Source organism: Zootoca vivipara, chromosome 17 (genome assembly GCF_963506605.1).
Source record: "Zootoca vivipara chromosome 17, rZooViv1.1, whole genome shotgun sequence".
Classification (NCBI taxonomy): domain Eukaryota; kingdom Metazoa; phylum Chordata; class Lepidosauria; order Squamata; family Lacertidae; genus Zootoca; species Zootoca vivipara.
In genome coordinates this window covers 12,744,984-12,760,896 of record NC_083292.1, presented here as the reverse complement: position 1 = coordinate 12,760,896, position 15,913 = coordinate 12,744,984, and the positions used below count along the sequence as shown (strand labels likewise).

The 15,913-nt window shown below is 48.1% G+C and overlaps 1 protein-coding gene across 1 annotated transcript in view; it reads left to right on the top strand.

The window, feature by feature from the left end:
* SEPTIN5 (septin 5) overlaps positions 1–13,803 on the top strand; it is a 34,524-nt gene extending 20,721 nt beyond the window's left edge. Inside the window, exons 8-12 of the mRNA XM_035097954.2 lie at positions 3,257–3,358; positions 4,641–4,737; positions 8,481–8,616; positions 11,490–11,592; positions 12,826–13,803. Coding sequence (XP_034953845.1) covers positions 3,257–3,358; positions 4,641–4,737; positions 8,481–8,616; positions 11,490–11,592; positions 12,826–12,882 — 495 coding nt within the window. The 3' untranslated portion in view covers positions 12,883–13,803. The remainder of the gene's footprint in view (positions 1–3,256; positions 3,359–4,640; positions 4,738–8,480; positions 8,617–11,489; positions 11,593–12,825) is intronic.
* The last annotated feature ends 2,110 nt before the right edge of the window (positions 13,804–15,913 follow it).

Sequence of the window (15,913 nt, the reverse complement as noted above, 5' to 3'; positions counted from 1 at the left end):
GCCAAATCCTAGAGGCCTAGGTGCCTCTCCCCCCCCCCAATTACTGGTAAATACCGTATTTGAAAGAGTCACCCCCCCCATTTTGATGGGCTTTCTATGTGGGGCTTATCTGCCCCCCCCAGTATTTTATTAAGGATGGAAGAGGGAGGGAAGGAAGGAATAATAGAGAGAGGGATACCTCATATTTGTGGGTGCCTCTGGGTGATGCTGTGAAGCTGGAACTCTGCAGCAAGAGGATGGGAGGGTCGGGCAGGGGAGAGGGGGTGGCAGGGCAGGCGAGGGCGAGGCAAGACAGGGCCGCAGTCTCGATGGCTCCGAGGCGTTGCTGCATATCAGCATAATATTTCAACCATGTTGTGGGTTCAAGCCCCACATTGGGGAAAAATTCCTGCATTGCAGGGGGTTGGACTAGATGACCCTTGTGGTCCCTTCCGACTACAATTCCATGATTCTATTGATATATTACCATAGCATATGCATGATTCTGCTTTCTTGAATTGTCCTAGGCATAGCAGCCAACTCCTAGAGGCCTAGGTGCCTCCCCCCCCAAAGGAAATTACTGGTAAATACTGTATTTTAAAGAGTCCCCACCCATGTTGATGGGCTTTCTATGTGGGGCTTATCTGCCCCCCCCCCAGTATTTTATTGAGGATGGAAGAGGGAGGAAAGGAAGGAAGAAATAGAGAGAGGGATAACTCACATTTGTGGGTGCCTCTGGGTGACGCTGTGATGCTAGAACTCTGCAGCAAGAGGAAGATACCGGTACACCTGTACAGGAGCCTTGTGAGCAGCTTTCTCTCTGCTTGATTTACAGCAGGCACGTCCAACAGGTAGATTGTGATCTACCAGTAGATCACTGGATGTCTGTGGTAGATCACTGCTAGATCACTGGCACCCCTAAAAAAAGCTCACCCAAATTTTTCCTCCTCCCTAAAAAAAGCTGAACTATGACCTGAAGCCCTAAACAAAAATGGGCCTCCCTCCCTCCTAAAAGAAGCTCAACAAGTTTGACCTGAACCCCCAAAAGGGGGTAGATCACTCCCAGTTTTTAACTCTGTGAGTAGATCAGAGTCTCTTGGGAGGTGGCCACCCCTGATTTACAGTATACAGATGCAGGAGGAGGGGCAGACTGGAACACCAATGCTTTTTATAAACATCACTGTGTCTATCAAAGCTACAGCCCCCCCTTCTTATTCACTTCCTTTTAGCCTTGCAGGGCCACCTTAGTCAAATTGAATCCTCTGCACCCTCATTAAATCGCCAGTAGAACTGTTAATGCGATCCCTGAATGCCCATTAACAACTCCCACTGAATAACAATAGGGTGAATAGGGTGGACCTTGCCTGAAGGGATATTTAACTCCATTGTCTTAACTGCTTAAGTACTGGTAGCCACTTTGCTTTATTTATTTGATGTGTTTTTGTTACAGCTGTGTTCCCGCCCCCAGCAAGTGGAGAGCTGCTCTTGCTAAAGCAAAGCCCTTTCCACTTCAGTTTTTGGAGGGGCAAAGTATTGGTTATGGTCTGTAAAATACAATAATTTTTTGCTTCTAGGGGGGGGGCAGCTGCCCCCTCCTGCCCCCCCCTGTCTACACCCATGAATGGGACCCACCTTCCCCCTAGCTGGCATGAACCAGTCCCGTGTTACTTCAGTCCTTTGAAGCCCACAGAACAATCTGTCCCCCTCCATCGGCTGCTCTGCCCAGCTCAGGTGACCCTGCTCACCCCAGAGTCTCTGCCTTTCCATCTGACATCCTTCTGCCCACGCTAGACTTTCTCCTTGCCCTGCCCCACTCCACCTTTCTTGCTGACGCCAATGCCTTTCTGCTTCATCCCAGATCGCACCTTTGATCTCTCTGCCCCTTGACAAGAATAAAAATGATAAGGCTAAAAAAAAAACCACTCCCCCCAAAAAACAAAAATTCTTGCATTGCAGGGGGTTGGACTAGATCAGGCATCCCCAACCTGCGGCCCTCCAGATGTTTTGGCCTACAAGTCCCATGATCCCTAGCTAACAGGATCAGGGGTCAGGGATGATGGGAATCGTTGTCCAAAACATCTGGAGGGCCAAAGGTTGGGGATGCCTGGGCTAGATGGCCCGCAGTGTCCCTTTCAACTCTACAATTCTACGATAATAAAATACAGACAAAAATCAACATTTTTAAATTTTATTTTAAGTAACATAAATCAAAATATAGATGAAAAGAAATACAGTTGTGCCTTGGATTCCGAACGCCCTAGAACTTGGACATTTTGGCTCTCGAACACCACAAACCCGGAAGTGATTTTTCCGGTTTGCAAACATTCTTTTGGAACCCGGACGTCCAACAGGGCTTCCGCAGCTTCTGATTGGCTGCAGGAGCTTCCTGCAGCCAATCAGAAGCCGTGGTTTGGTTTTTGAACATTTTGGAAGTCAAATGGACTTCCGGAATGGATTCCGTTCGACTTCCAAGGTACGGCTGTATATACAATAAAATGACATGCCTAAATAGGCTTGCTTAAACAAAGCAGCATTTTAACAGTCACCAAAAATAATAGAGAGTGGGTGCCTGTCTAATGTCAATGGGCAGGGAGTTCCGCAGAGTAGGTGCTGCCACACTGAAGGACTGACGGTTTACAAGTGTGGAACCAACATTGTGTAGCTCTTGTGAAAGTGTCAGATCTATAGATCGAAGAAGTCAAGCGGGCACTTGTGGAGTAAGGCAATGCTTCAAGTAAACTGGTCCCAAGCTTTTTGAGGACTTGACATACTTAATATAGGTGTAGCCAGGATGGTGCCCTCTAGATATACTACAACTCCCATCAGCCCCAGTCAGCATGGCCAACTGTCAGGGAAGATGGCAGTTGTAGCCTGTGACATTTGGAGGGCACTGCATTGATGACTCTTGTACTAAATGGTGACACCTTGAATTTAGCTCAAAACAGCGGGAGGGCACCGGGTTGGGGAAGGCTGGTTTTCTACCTTGCCTTTCAGTCACGTGATTCTCAAGGCAGCTTGCAAGAAACCGGTTGTAACAATGCTCTGATGTAGGGACCAGGGTGCACTTCCTAAAACTGGGCTCGTTGGTCTGATGTGGTGGAAAGCAAGTGGTGTGTGGCCCCTGGAAGATTGCCCCGAAGGGAATGTGGCCCTTGGACTGAAAAAGGTTCCCCACTCCGGCTTTAAAGGCTTCTCTTTATGGCACCAGCCAAGTATTATGTTGTAATGTGAGTGTTCTTCCTGTTTTTTCTCCATTGCCCTGGATATCCCTGTGCAGATCAGGGAGGAGATTGACAAGTTTGGAATTAAAGTTTACCAGTTTCCTGAGTGTGATTCTGACGAAGACGAGGACTTCAAACAACAAGACAGAGAGCTGAAGGTGAGGAAGGGGCAAAAATATTTCCCATAATACTTGGTCATGGTTAGGGATGGGCCAACCTGACAATGTGGTGTTCTTTCAGCTTTTCAATTTGTCCGTCTTAAGTTTTCCGCATTTTCAAACCAGTCTGCAATTTAATCGTAATGAAAATTCACCAGCATTTTAGTGCAAATGTTTCCCTCCGGTTGTGAATTCCTGGGGATGTGGCTGGACCTCTGGCATGGATCCCGTTCGCAACTGGAGGTACCACTGTATGTGGGTAGCTGAGTCTTAAAAAGCCTGGGACACAAATTTTCACAGCCCTCTAGCAGCTATGGTGGCTCATTTACCAGAAGTAATGTGTTTAATATTAACTCTGGAAGTGTATACTTGATTCTGAGCCAACTAAACTTCCTAGAGCAAAATATACATGAAGAGGCTTAGTTTGGTCAGAATTGAGTATACACTTTCAGAGTTAACACTAAATACATTACTTCCACCATAGCCACTAGAGGGCCGTGAAAATTTGTTAAGTGTGCATTAGTTAAGTACTGTATTTTTCAGTGTATACACGCCCCCGTGTATACGATGACCCCTATTTTGGGGGACTACAAATTAAGGAAATGGGGGGAAATTGCCCAGAGTTGTTGAGCTTTTTTTGGGGGGGGGGATTGCCAACAATGCCAATTGCCCGCCTCACCCACTGAAGCCACCAGTTGTCTTCCCGCTTGCCACCAGCCGCCGCCAATCGCCCGCCCAATTGCCACCGCCAATTGCCAGCAGGCCTTGACACAGCCACCAATTACTCGCCCAATCGCCGCTGACAATCTCCTGCCCGTGGCTGCCACCAATCGCCCGTCCCCCTTCTGCACTATCAGTGTATAAGCCAACCCCCAATTTTTTAACATTTATTTATAATTTTAAAAACCCTTGTCTCACGCACGGAAAAATACCGTATATGTTGAATCACAAAATATGAATTTGGACACAAATGTTATCCTAAAATACCCACATTTGATGTGTGAACATGGTCCTCTTCCTCCTTCAGCATGTCAGGCAAACATCTAAAGCATTATGGACCACATCTGCCCGTCCAGATGTTATTGGACTCCCAGGCCCATCACTCCCAACTGGCATGGTCAGGAGTTGGAGCTGATGGGAGTTGTTGAACCCTGGGCCAACGAAACCGAGGAATCCCTCACTTCCACTGGTCTTCTCCAACTGCTCTGATCTCTAGGTTCTTTCTGTCTCCATTTCTGACCGTGTCCAATAAACCCTGAAATTATCTCTCCTCCCGTTCCAGGAAAGTGCTCCCTTTGCAGTCATCGGCAGCAACACGGTGGTTGAGGCCAAAGGCCAGAGGGTACGAGGGCGGCTGTACCCTTGGGGAATTGTGGAAGGTGAGCCGTGTTTCTGGGAAGCGAGATGGGAGTCCTGGAGGCTGGGTCTCCTAAAAACTGTTTGGCCCTCATCGCTAAATGGAACCTGCTGGTTCAGGGGCATTCTACCTCCGAGTGCCAACCCAGAGCAGAAAGCCCATGCCTCGGTTATTTATATTATTTAATTCTACTCCGATTTCTGCTATTAGCAGTCCCCCATGGACCAGAATGATGAACTCATGTCAACGAGGAGTTGTGTTTTCAGTGTAGTGGGTCCAGTGTTATGAAACTCCCTCCTATTAGAAGTCAGACATTCTCTGCCTCTCACGGTGCCATCTCTGCAGGGCACCCACAAAAAAAAATAATTCCTTGGGCCCCCCTCAATGTTCCACAGCTGGGCGGGCTCCAGCCAATTCCAGGGGGTTGTGGGTGATTGGGCACCCACAAGAATATAATTGTGGGGGCTGGGCACCCACAGAGTCAATGAGAAAAGCTGGCAGGCGGCAGCGGAGATGTTTCTGAGGGGCACCCGCCCTCTGCAGCCAGCCAGCGAGGCACCCTCTGTGTGTGTGTGTGTGTGTGTGTGTGTGTGTGTCAGACATGGAGGCAGAGTCTCTCTGAGCCCCTCCCCGCAGAAAAAATGTGCCTCACTGACTGCGGAGAGGAGCAGGAAGAGGAGCCACCGTCGGCCACCACAACACGGATGTGCGACGTCACACGCACATGTAATAATATTAATATAACAATTTATCATTTATACCCTGCCCATTTGGCTGGGTTTTCCCAGCTACTCTGGGCGGCTCCCAACAGAATATTAAAAACATGATAAAGCTTCAAACATTAAAAACTCCCCTAAACAGGGCTGCCTTCAGATGTCTTCTAAAAGTCAGATAGTTGTTTATTTCCCTGACATCTTGATGGGAGGGCGTTCCACAGGGCGGGCGCCACTACCGAGAAGGCCCTCTGCCTGGTTCCCCTGTAACATCACTTCTCGCAGTGAGGGAACCGCCAGAAGGCCCTCAGAGCTGGACCTCAGTATCCTGCATGTGCCGGTTTGTGCGTCTGACGTCACACATCTGTGTTGTGGCGGCGGGCACCCACAATCCTGAGGGCAAGATGGCACCCTTGGCTCTAGCAGACCCTATTCTGACTGCAGTGAGCTCTGATGGGCCCTCCCACTGCAGGTGAGGCTCCATCGGAACCTGTGGCAGCAGTGGGAGGGCCTGACGGAGCCATTTCGGAGGGTGCGTCGGGGCTCCTACCAGTCATGCCCGCGCATTGGGCACCCACAATGTTGGAAGGAAGCTAGAACACCTGCTGCCTCGGGTAGGTTTCAGGCACCAGGTGAAAGCAGTTATATTTCAGGAGACCTTTGCACCACCACAAATGCTGTTTTATTCTCCAGGTGTTTTAATTCATGTTCTAAATTTTGTATATCCTATGCTTTTGTTTTTGCAAGGAGATTTAGGACCCAGGAGTGGTGAAGAGCAGGGTATATATATATAAATAAATGAAATAATGCTCTGCTTTTCCTCCCCTCCAATGGGGACACTCAAAGCAGCTAACGAAACCCAGCAAACAATTAAGCAAGTAACGGCAACAAGCACTTAACAACCACAGCGCTAAAAGCATGATATAAATAACACCTTATGCTAAAATGGCAAGCAGCATCAACGGAATTCAGAGAGCCCAATGATCAAATAACTCAGAATGTGCTTGCTGGGAAAGCTTTTAAAACAATCTCCCCCAACCTGATGTACTCTAGATCACAGCCGTCCAATTAAATATATTAATTGTGTATATTAAATAGTATTAACTATATTGCGAACTCTTTCATTTATGGTGTGGGAATTAAAATCAGTGTGTGGCCCGCAGGTTCTCTGTCAAAGTACTCTTGTGACCACGTGGTCAGAGAGGGTGGACTGCCCTGCTGTAGATGCTGTTGGAATCCAGCTACCATGATTCTCAGCCACCATGGCCAATAGGGAGCATAGCTGCCAAGTACCCCGTTTTCCCCGGGAAACCCCCCCGTTTTTTCTTACCTTTCCCAGGCGGTCCCCGTATCACTTCGTCTCCCGTTATTCTCCCTTATATTCTCCTGCCGGCGGCCATTTTTTCCCCTGATTTGCCCATCTATGGGCACCGAAAATGGCCGGCGCCGGCTTCGAAAGTTGCATCTACGCATGTCCGAAAGTGCGTAGACGCGACTTCCTGTGTCGGTGGCGGCCATTTTCGGTGCCCATAGATGGGCAGAGCTACACTGGAAGTTGCGTCTACGCACTTCCGGACATGTGTAGACGTGACTTTTGAAGCCAGTGGCGGCCATTTTTTGTGCCCATAGATGGGCAAAGTGTCGTGCGGCTGCCGGTCCCGGATTCTGCAGTCCGGGACTTGGCAGGTATGATAGAGAGAGATGATGGGAACTGTAGTCCAACAACACCTGAGGGGCCAGATCTTCCCCACCCCCTGCTTCAGAGGCCTCTAGCAGGCTAGTGTTGGAGCATAACCCTGGGCCTTACTGTAATCTGACGAGGCCATGTGTATGTTCCCAATCTCTAACAGAGGGGATGTGGAACAATGCCATCTCGACTAATTGGAGACTTAGCAGTTTGTGAGGATACGAAGCTCAGTGTTGGACCTGTGGCGGCAGTGGCTCCTTTGTGCCTCATCTGCCCTGATGGACCGGCCTTCACACACACAAACACACATGCACACATACGTTGTAGGCAATTAGAAACCCCGAATGTTGTGCGGATGCCTGATGATCGTCTTCCAAAGCAACTACTCTATTCTGAACTTAAAAATGGAAAGTGTAATGCTGGTGGTCAACAAAAGAGGTTTAAAGACTCTCTCAAGGCAAATCTAAAAAAATGTACAGTGGTACCTCTACTTACGAATTTAATGCGTTCTGAACGCACATTTGTAAGTCGAAAAAATTTGTAAGTCGAAGCAACCCTATCTAAAAATTCGTAAGTAGGAAAAATCCTATCTAAACCGCATCCAAGATGGCGGACGGAGCTCCATTCGTAAGTAGAAACATTCGTAAGTAGAGTTATTCGTAAGTAGAGGTACCACTGTAGTATAAACGCTGACAACTGGGAAACACTGGCTTGCGAGCGCTCCAGTTGGAGAACAGCCTTTACCAAAGGTGTCATGGGCTTTGAAGACTCATGAAGTCAGGATGCAAGGGAGAAACGTGCTAAGAGGAAGGCACACTTGGCAAATCCACACCATGATCAACTCCCACCCGGAAACCAATGTCCTCACTGTGGAATTGGCCTCCACAGTCACTTACGGACTCATTGTTAAAACTGTGTTTATGGAAGACAATCTTTGCTACGAGTGATCGCCAAAGAAGAAGAAAGAAGAATAGGAAACCTGATGGACCAGCCTCCACACACACAAACACACATGCATACATACGTCGTGTGCAATTAAAACCCCCGCATCCCCTTGAAATTGCATATTTCTTTTCCTGGGTTCCCCTAGGCAGGTCAGAGGAATGTGTCGGAAATGAGCTATCCGGTGGATTTCCTTCCACCATGGCCAAGCTGTGCTTGCCGTGTTTATTCTCTAACACAGTTCCTTTTACAATCACACAAATTGGTGTGTGTGTGTGTGTGTGTGTGTGTGTGTGTGTGTGTGTGTGTGTGTGTTGAAATAACTGAATACGGTTAGAATGTAAAGGGTGATTCTGGTGCATTCTGAGATTTGTTTGTTTGTTGCTGTGTGCCAAACGATGTCTGTTGTTGCTGCTTCCTCAGTGGAAAACCAGGCGCACTGTGACTTTGTGAAACTGCGGAACATGCTGATCCGAACGCACATGCACGACCTGAAGGACGTCACCTGCGACGTTCACTACGAGAACTATCGGGCGCAGTGCATCCAACACATGACCAGGTAGGGTCCTGTCAGGGGGCTTCCACGGGGTCCGCGGGAGGAGGAGGACTGGAGAGCGGGTTACAGGGAGCCTCGGCCCCTTCTTTCCAGCAGCACCTTGTCCAGCTGGGAGAGCAGCTAAACCTCCAGCGGGGAGGAGAGGGAGGCGATCAGCACCACGGAGAGGGGGCTCCAGGATGAGCCCTGGCACCACCTCAGCCAAGAGGTCTCTGAGAGGGAGGCGCTACTTCTGTCGCCCCAGTTGCACAGAGGCATTAAATGCAAAGAAGGGAGGCGGAGGCTGGGGGTGCCCAAGTTCTTATGTTGGGGTCAAAACCGGAAGGGGGCACTCCCGGATTCTGCGAGTGACTAAGATGGACATGATCTTGTAGCTCTGCACTGTACATAGTATGCACAATAAACCTGTTAAAAGCCAGGTTGGAGTTCGGTGTTGTTCCTCATGAGCAACCACCCCACGATGACAGGTGACAGGTCCCCCTGAGGTTCTGCTCTGTCAAGGGATGAATGCGTCTGTGTGAATCAGCCCTTAGAGTTGTTGTTGTGTGGCAAACGTCTTCTGAAAGCGTGATGATTTCTCTTCTGAAAATTTGACATGCAACATTTCAGGAAAGGGCCATAGCTCAGTGGTGGAGCCTCTGTTTCTATTTAATTCAGCCCTTTACTTAAGACCATGAGGACTAGAATCTTTATTTATTCTTTGTTTATTTATTCTTTGTTGTTACCAGCCATGTGCTTCAGATTGAGACTTTTTTTTTACAAAGTAATAATCATAAATAAGAATAAAAATGTGCACTCCACCACTGAGAGGGACCCAGGTGGCACTGTGGGTTAAACCACAGAGTCTAGGGCTTGCTGATCAGAAAGTTTGAATCCCTGCAATGGGGTGAGCTCCCATTGCTCGGTCCCAGCTCCTGCCCACCTGTAGTTAGAAAGCACATCAAAGTGCAAGTAGATAATTAGGGACCGCTCCGGCGGGAAGGTAAACGGCGTTTCCATGCACTGCTCTGGTTCTCCAGAAGCAGCTTTGTCATGCTGGCCACATGACCCGGAAGCTGTCTGCGGCCAAACGCCGGCTCCCTTGGCCTATAGAGCGAGATGAGCGCCGCAACCCCAGAGTCGGACACGACTGGACCTGATGGTCAGGGGCCCCTTTACCTTTACCTCCACCACTGAGACCATTCCATTGTAACTACCCAACCTCCCAAAATTTCAACACCTCTTGCAATGGTTTGACCCCTTTCTGTTTTAACAGGACAAATTCTACAAACAGCCTCCATATCTCCTCAAAATCGTTTCTACTGCATATTCCCTGTCTTATCTTAATGACACATATGGTTTTATCATTCAGAGCTATATCCCACACCTCTTTATACCATTCTTCCATTTGATATTCTGTTTGCCCCTTCCACTTCCTAGCTATAATAATTCGTGCAACTGTCAATAAATTTGTGACTAAGTCCTTCATAGCCTGTGAACTTTCCACCCCATTGTAAATTGATAAGAATGCTACCGCTGAACTTTTGGTCAGCTTTAACCCAGTGATTTCTGTTATCTTCTTAAACCAGATTAAGATTTAAAGTTGATGGTTGGCTGGATGAGTAAATCAACTAAATATTTTGGAAAGCTGTTTGTTCATTTGTTCACTATGCATTTTGGCACCTCTCTGTAACTAAATCTTGCATGGCGGTGCCTGAAATCAAGGAGCAGGTTTCCGTCCATGTTTGGACACAATTGGACACCATTTTGAAACAATATGGTGCACGGGTGTACCCAGGATCAAAACTAGGGGTGTGGGCACGCCAGCCACGCCCCCCAGCCACCCAATTGGCTGGCTGGTGATGACGTGGCTGGGATCCCCCAGGAGGCGTGGTCAACGTTCACACACCCCAGAGGGGAGGGGGCCGTTTCCAGCCGTTGCCGAGGCGGCACACAGAGCCACCCGTGCTTGCGCTTCTGCCTCGCCCGCTCCTTTACCGGCAGCGGTGACTAAAACGAGGCAGCAGCAGCGAAGCTGCCTCCGTCGAGAGAAACCTGGACCTGGACGTGGGCTAACTTCAGCCCACACTCCTTCAAGTCACAGCAAGCACAGCACAGAAAGTGCTGCCCCACAATGCTCCGTGGCACTTCATTTGCATGTATGCCGCTGCTGCCGTTTCGCTTCAGCCGAGCAGGCCGAGGCGGAGCACAGCTGGCTGCGTCCCTGCCTGTCGTGCCGTGCTCTCTAGCTGCCCACCGTGCCTGGCCCTGGCCGGACCATGGCAGCTGGTATAGTTAAGACGGCCCTGCCCGCTGCGGCAAGATCGTGTACCCGACCGAGAAGGTGAACTGCCTTGACAACAGCGCGCACCGCGAGCTGTTTTATACCATTCCCCCCCTTTTGCTTCTAGGGGGGCAGCTGCCCCCTTTGCCCCGTGCTGGGTACGCCCATGATATGGTGGAATGAACCTTTCAACCCTGCGCTGTTTTCAACCAAAGTTTGCATGGCGGTTCCTGAAATTATGGAGCAGGTTTTCTTCACACCCCCCCCCCGCAATGTTTAGATACAATGGGACACTAGTTTGAATCAAGATGGTGGACTGAACCTTTAACCGCTGATTTTAACCGCTGATTTAAACTTTGCACTGATTTTTTGTGTGTGTGCTTAGAGCTCCCAAGCAACGGCAGGCACAAGATTGTTGGTGAATGAATGGATAAATGTTGCAGGGGGGCATTCTTTTTTCTGGGATGGTAGTGGGGAAAAGAAATTTTGTTAGAAAAGTGTCTTCTGAGAACTTTTGACTCACCACGACTGCCACAAAGCAACTTCCTGGATTGGAGAGTTAATGAAATCCAGCTTAATTCCCTCTCCCTTTTTCTCCTGCTTATGTTTTTAGCAAGCTGACTCAGGATAACAGGATAGAGAGCCCCATTCCGATTTTGCCGCTCCCAACACCAGATGCAGAAACGGAGAAGCTGATAAAGATGAAAGATGAAGAGGTGAGGAAGCATTTCGCTATTGGTCTCTCTTGAGACATCACCCAAGCTAGCTATCTTCTTATTGAATTTGGAGCTGTTTTGGGGTGTGTTCTTGTGTGCTGGAGCACTTTGCCATTGTTAGGCCGAATTTCTGAAAGGCGGTGTTTTATCTTGGATCTTAGGGAAGTTTTAATGTCTGGTGTTTTGTCGTTTTTATCATCATCATCATCATCATTAATTCTGTTGGGAGCTGCCCAGAGTGTCTGGGGAAACCCAGCCAGATGATAATTATAAATTTATTATTATTATTATTATTATTATTATTATTATTATTATTATTATTATTAGGCAAGCCAATCGAGAGAAAAAAATCACTTTTTTGGCGATTTTGTAAAAAACAAAAACAAACCCTCAACAATCTTGGTGGTCCCCTAAAGAAAAGCTCAAGCATTTTGGGGTCTTCCTAAAAAAAAAGCTGAACAACTTTTCGTGTGTCCTGGTTTTTACTTTTTCAAATATGGCAACCCTACCATTGTTCACTCTCATCTTGAAAAAGGATCAAGTTTTGTGCCTTCTGGTCCAGCACCCTGCCTCATCAATTAACTCAAAGCATATTTGCATACTTAGGAAAGTATATTAAGAAAAAAAGAGAAGGAAAGAAAAAGCTTCACTCATATTAAGCCTTCAGAACTTCCTCAGTCATTAGTGTTGGTAATAAGTGTGTGTCATTTTGTCATCAGTGACGTCACAGGCACTGTCCAATAGGTGCAATCCCAAAGTCAACTGTTTTTGAAGGAGGCTGGCATTTAACCAGCAGCAATGTAAACACCAGTAGCAATGTAAACACCAGGTTCCCATCAGTCAAAATGAGAATGGGGCGTTTCTTTAGATAAGAGTGGACCTTTGTGCTGCCTGAAAGTGCAAATTTCCCATAACTGGCAGTGTAAGTATGCAGAGTCAGATGTTGGAGGTCTCATTCCTTACTCCACTGCACAAGTTCAGCAACACCGTTTTCTAATGCTCCTGCTTTTAGGACTCATGGGCTTGTACTATACCACTTTATGCAACAACTGGAGACTACAAAGCCCATGATGCGATTTAGAAATATAATCTGCCTTGAAAATGGGTGGGGTGGGGTGGGGCTGGCTGGCGGCGGGGAGGCGGGGAAAGAATATTGCTGGAAAAGTGGAATGCCAATATTTAAAATAAACGGCGTGACCTCTCTCTCTCCCTCCCTCTCTTTTCTTCCTACAGTTGCGTAGAATGCAAGAGATGCTGCAGAAAATGAAACAGCAGATGCAAGACCAGTGAAAAAAAAGGAAGCTGGGGCGGAAGTTGCAAAGGAAGGGATCGTCCTTGTCACTTGTCTGCAGTTCAGCTGGAATCGCAGATGCTTTAGGAAGGACTTTCCTGTTGCAAAAAAACAAAAACAAAAACAGAGACTTGTGAGCAAGAGCGGCGCTCCCTCCCTCCCTCCCTCCCTCCCTCTAATTCAGGGGTCGCCAACATGGTGCCCTGCAAACACTGTGGAAATACAACTCCCATCACAGGAAGTTGGCAGTGCACCAGTGGCTGCAGGACACCATGCCAGCTAACCCCTGCTCTATTTTGATCGTAGCAACGTCTGTTAGTGGGAAGGCGGGGAGGCGAGAGGGGAGAGAGGTCGCTTGCTGTGGACCTCTTCCACAATCGGGATATTCCCCGCTGTTCCCACTCTTTCCTAGATGTACTAAACTGTTGTTAAGGAGCATTCTGGTATTTAAAACCAACCAACCAACCAACCAACCACCGTTTCTATGGCACATGGATTTTGAGGACTCTTGTGTAAAATGCACGTTAACTGTTTACTTCTAACCAAGGTGCTGTGAGGTCCTCCTCCTCCTCTTTCCAGCTCCCCCCACCCTATTTTGTCCTCAAACTTTCTGAGGTCACGGCAAGCTTTTGCAAGAAGGCCGGCGATACCTCTGAACCAAGTGCTGCCGACATGAGCAACAACCAGCCTGGCCTCTTGCCTAGGACATCCCTTGGTCCTCTCTCCCCCCCCCCCCCCAGCCGCTTTGAGAAGATGAGCAAAAGGTTGGTTGGGTGTGTGGCATTCTATGATGATGGTTTCTCGAAACATTCCTGACATGACGACGACGATGTTTTTACTAAGAATCTCATGGCTCTTTTTTTGCACTACGGGGGAGGAGTTAAAAGACCTGCTGGCGAGGGATCCTAGTAAAAAAAACAGCTCCCACTGCCCTTGTTTTAGGTGAGTTATATTGAGTGATGCCTGTTGTCTTTGTCCATGGAGTTTTCTTGGCAGGGATACTGGAGTGGCTTGCCAGTTCCTTCTCCAGGTGGATCACGTTTAGTCAAAACTCTCCACTATGACCTGTCCATCTTGGGTGACCCTGCATGGCATAGCTCATAGCTTCTCTGAGTTATTCAAGCCCCTTCGCCACGACAAGGCATTGATTGATCCATGGCCTGGCGTGCTATGGTCCATGGGGTAACGAAGAGTCGGACACGACTAAACGACTAAACAACAACCAATATTGAGTGATGTACAGCTGTTGGACTTCTTGCAGAGGCAAGGATCTGCAAGGCAGGAGTTACTTTGAGGTTTAGCATCATCTTGGCACGCTCAGCCCATGCTTCGTCTCCCACCAACCATGGAACAAATTTGGATTTCTAGAGACATGTGTTAATTGGCTTCCTCTAGTGAATGTCTCAAGTCATTTTTAGGGATCTCAAAAATCCCACCCGGAAATGGGCTTGGGATGGGAGCAAAATATGGTATTCTGCTAACCTGGGATTGTGTCGTGTAGTTGTGGGCTTCTAGAAATATGCATTGCTTCAGTTAGGGCCACCGTGCAATTGTCTGCTGCACAAAGAGTTCGTGTGAGTCTTTCTTATTGTGCTCAGTTGCGCTGCATCATGGATTTTGTAGTCTAGAGGCCAGCAGCCGACAGTTACAAGGTTACATCTATGAAGTCCATGATGCAGTGAGACTGAAAGCAAACTGCATATGCATGAACCGAGGAGATGTGGCTACAGGATGTATGGCATCACAGATGGAACCAGCTGAGATCTGAATAGGGGAGGCGGTTTTTCCCTACTGTCGCTAGCAGTTGGCAGTCTTATGGCCAGAGATTTATTTATACACCTCACACCCAGAAGTCCACATTCTGCAACATGGAAACTTTAATTCTGTGCAAAATGTGTAACACTCTTGAAAGTGGCCAAAGGCTCCCATGGAGAGGGGAATGCGTTGTGCAGCTTTCTCGCAGCCAGGGCCCACCTTTTAATTTGAAATTACAGGGCCCCCTCTGCTTCTTTGCTCTTTTTGCCCTTCTCCCTTTAGGACAGGCTGGGAAACCTCCCGCTTCTCCAAATGTTGTTGGACTTCAACTCCCACTTGCCTGCCCCAACCAGCACAGCCAGTGTTTAGGGATGATGGGAGTTGTAGTTTATCTCTGGAGGGCCACGAGTTTCACCCTTGCCTGTTTTTGAATGCAGAAGAGAGATGGGGTTTTCTAACTGTTGACTAGAAATGGAAATTTTTTTTTTACAGGAGCAACTTATCACAACAGAAATGTGAATATATCCCTATCAAAATACCCTTTTGCGGCCCTGCTAAAGATAAGGGAGCTTCGACCCCCTTTGCAGGGAGCGGGGTGAAATCTCTTCCTTTCTGTTTCTATCTTTCACCTCCTATCTTAAACAGAAAAACAAGCAGAATATAGCGTGTTGCCATTAGATGGGCCATACTTTCATTTTGGACGGTGTTTTCCGAACTGTTTTTGGACTACAATTCCCACCATCCCTGACCACCTGTCTTGCTAGCTGGGGACGATGGGAGTTGTAGTCCAGTAACAGCTGGAGACCCAAGTCTGGGACAGCCTTTGCCGCCTTCCAGATGTTTCCGTCTGCAGCTCACATCAGCTCCAGCAAGCACATGTGGCATGGCAGAATCATTCCCCAGATGTTTGCTTCTTCTTTACAAATACTCCTAACGTTTCTTCAGCTACATCTCTGGCAACAACAGGTGGACTGCCTTCCCAGGCTGTGGAAATGGTAGCTCTGTGCATGGAATAGGGCAGTGTTTCCCAACCTTGTGCCTCCAGCTGTTTTTGGACTACAACTCCCATCATCCCTAGCTAGCAAGACCAGTGGTCAGGAATGATGGGAATTGTAGTCCGAAAACAGCTGGAGGCACAAGGTTGGGAAACACTGGAATAGGGTCTCTTCTAACAACTCTTGGCACCCTTAACCAACTGCAGCTCCCAGAATGCTTGGCAGGAAACCATGTTAAGGGGGCATCATAGAGCTTTAAAACGATGGTATAAGTACAGCC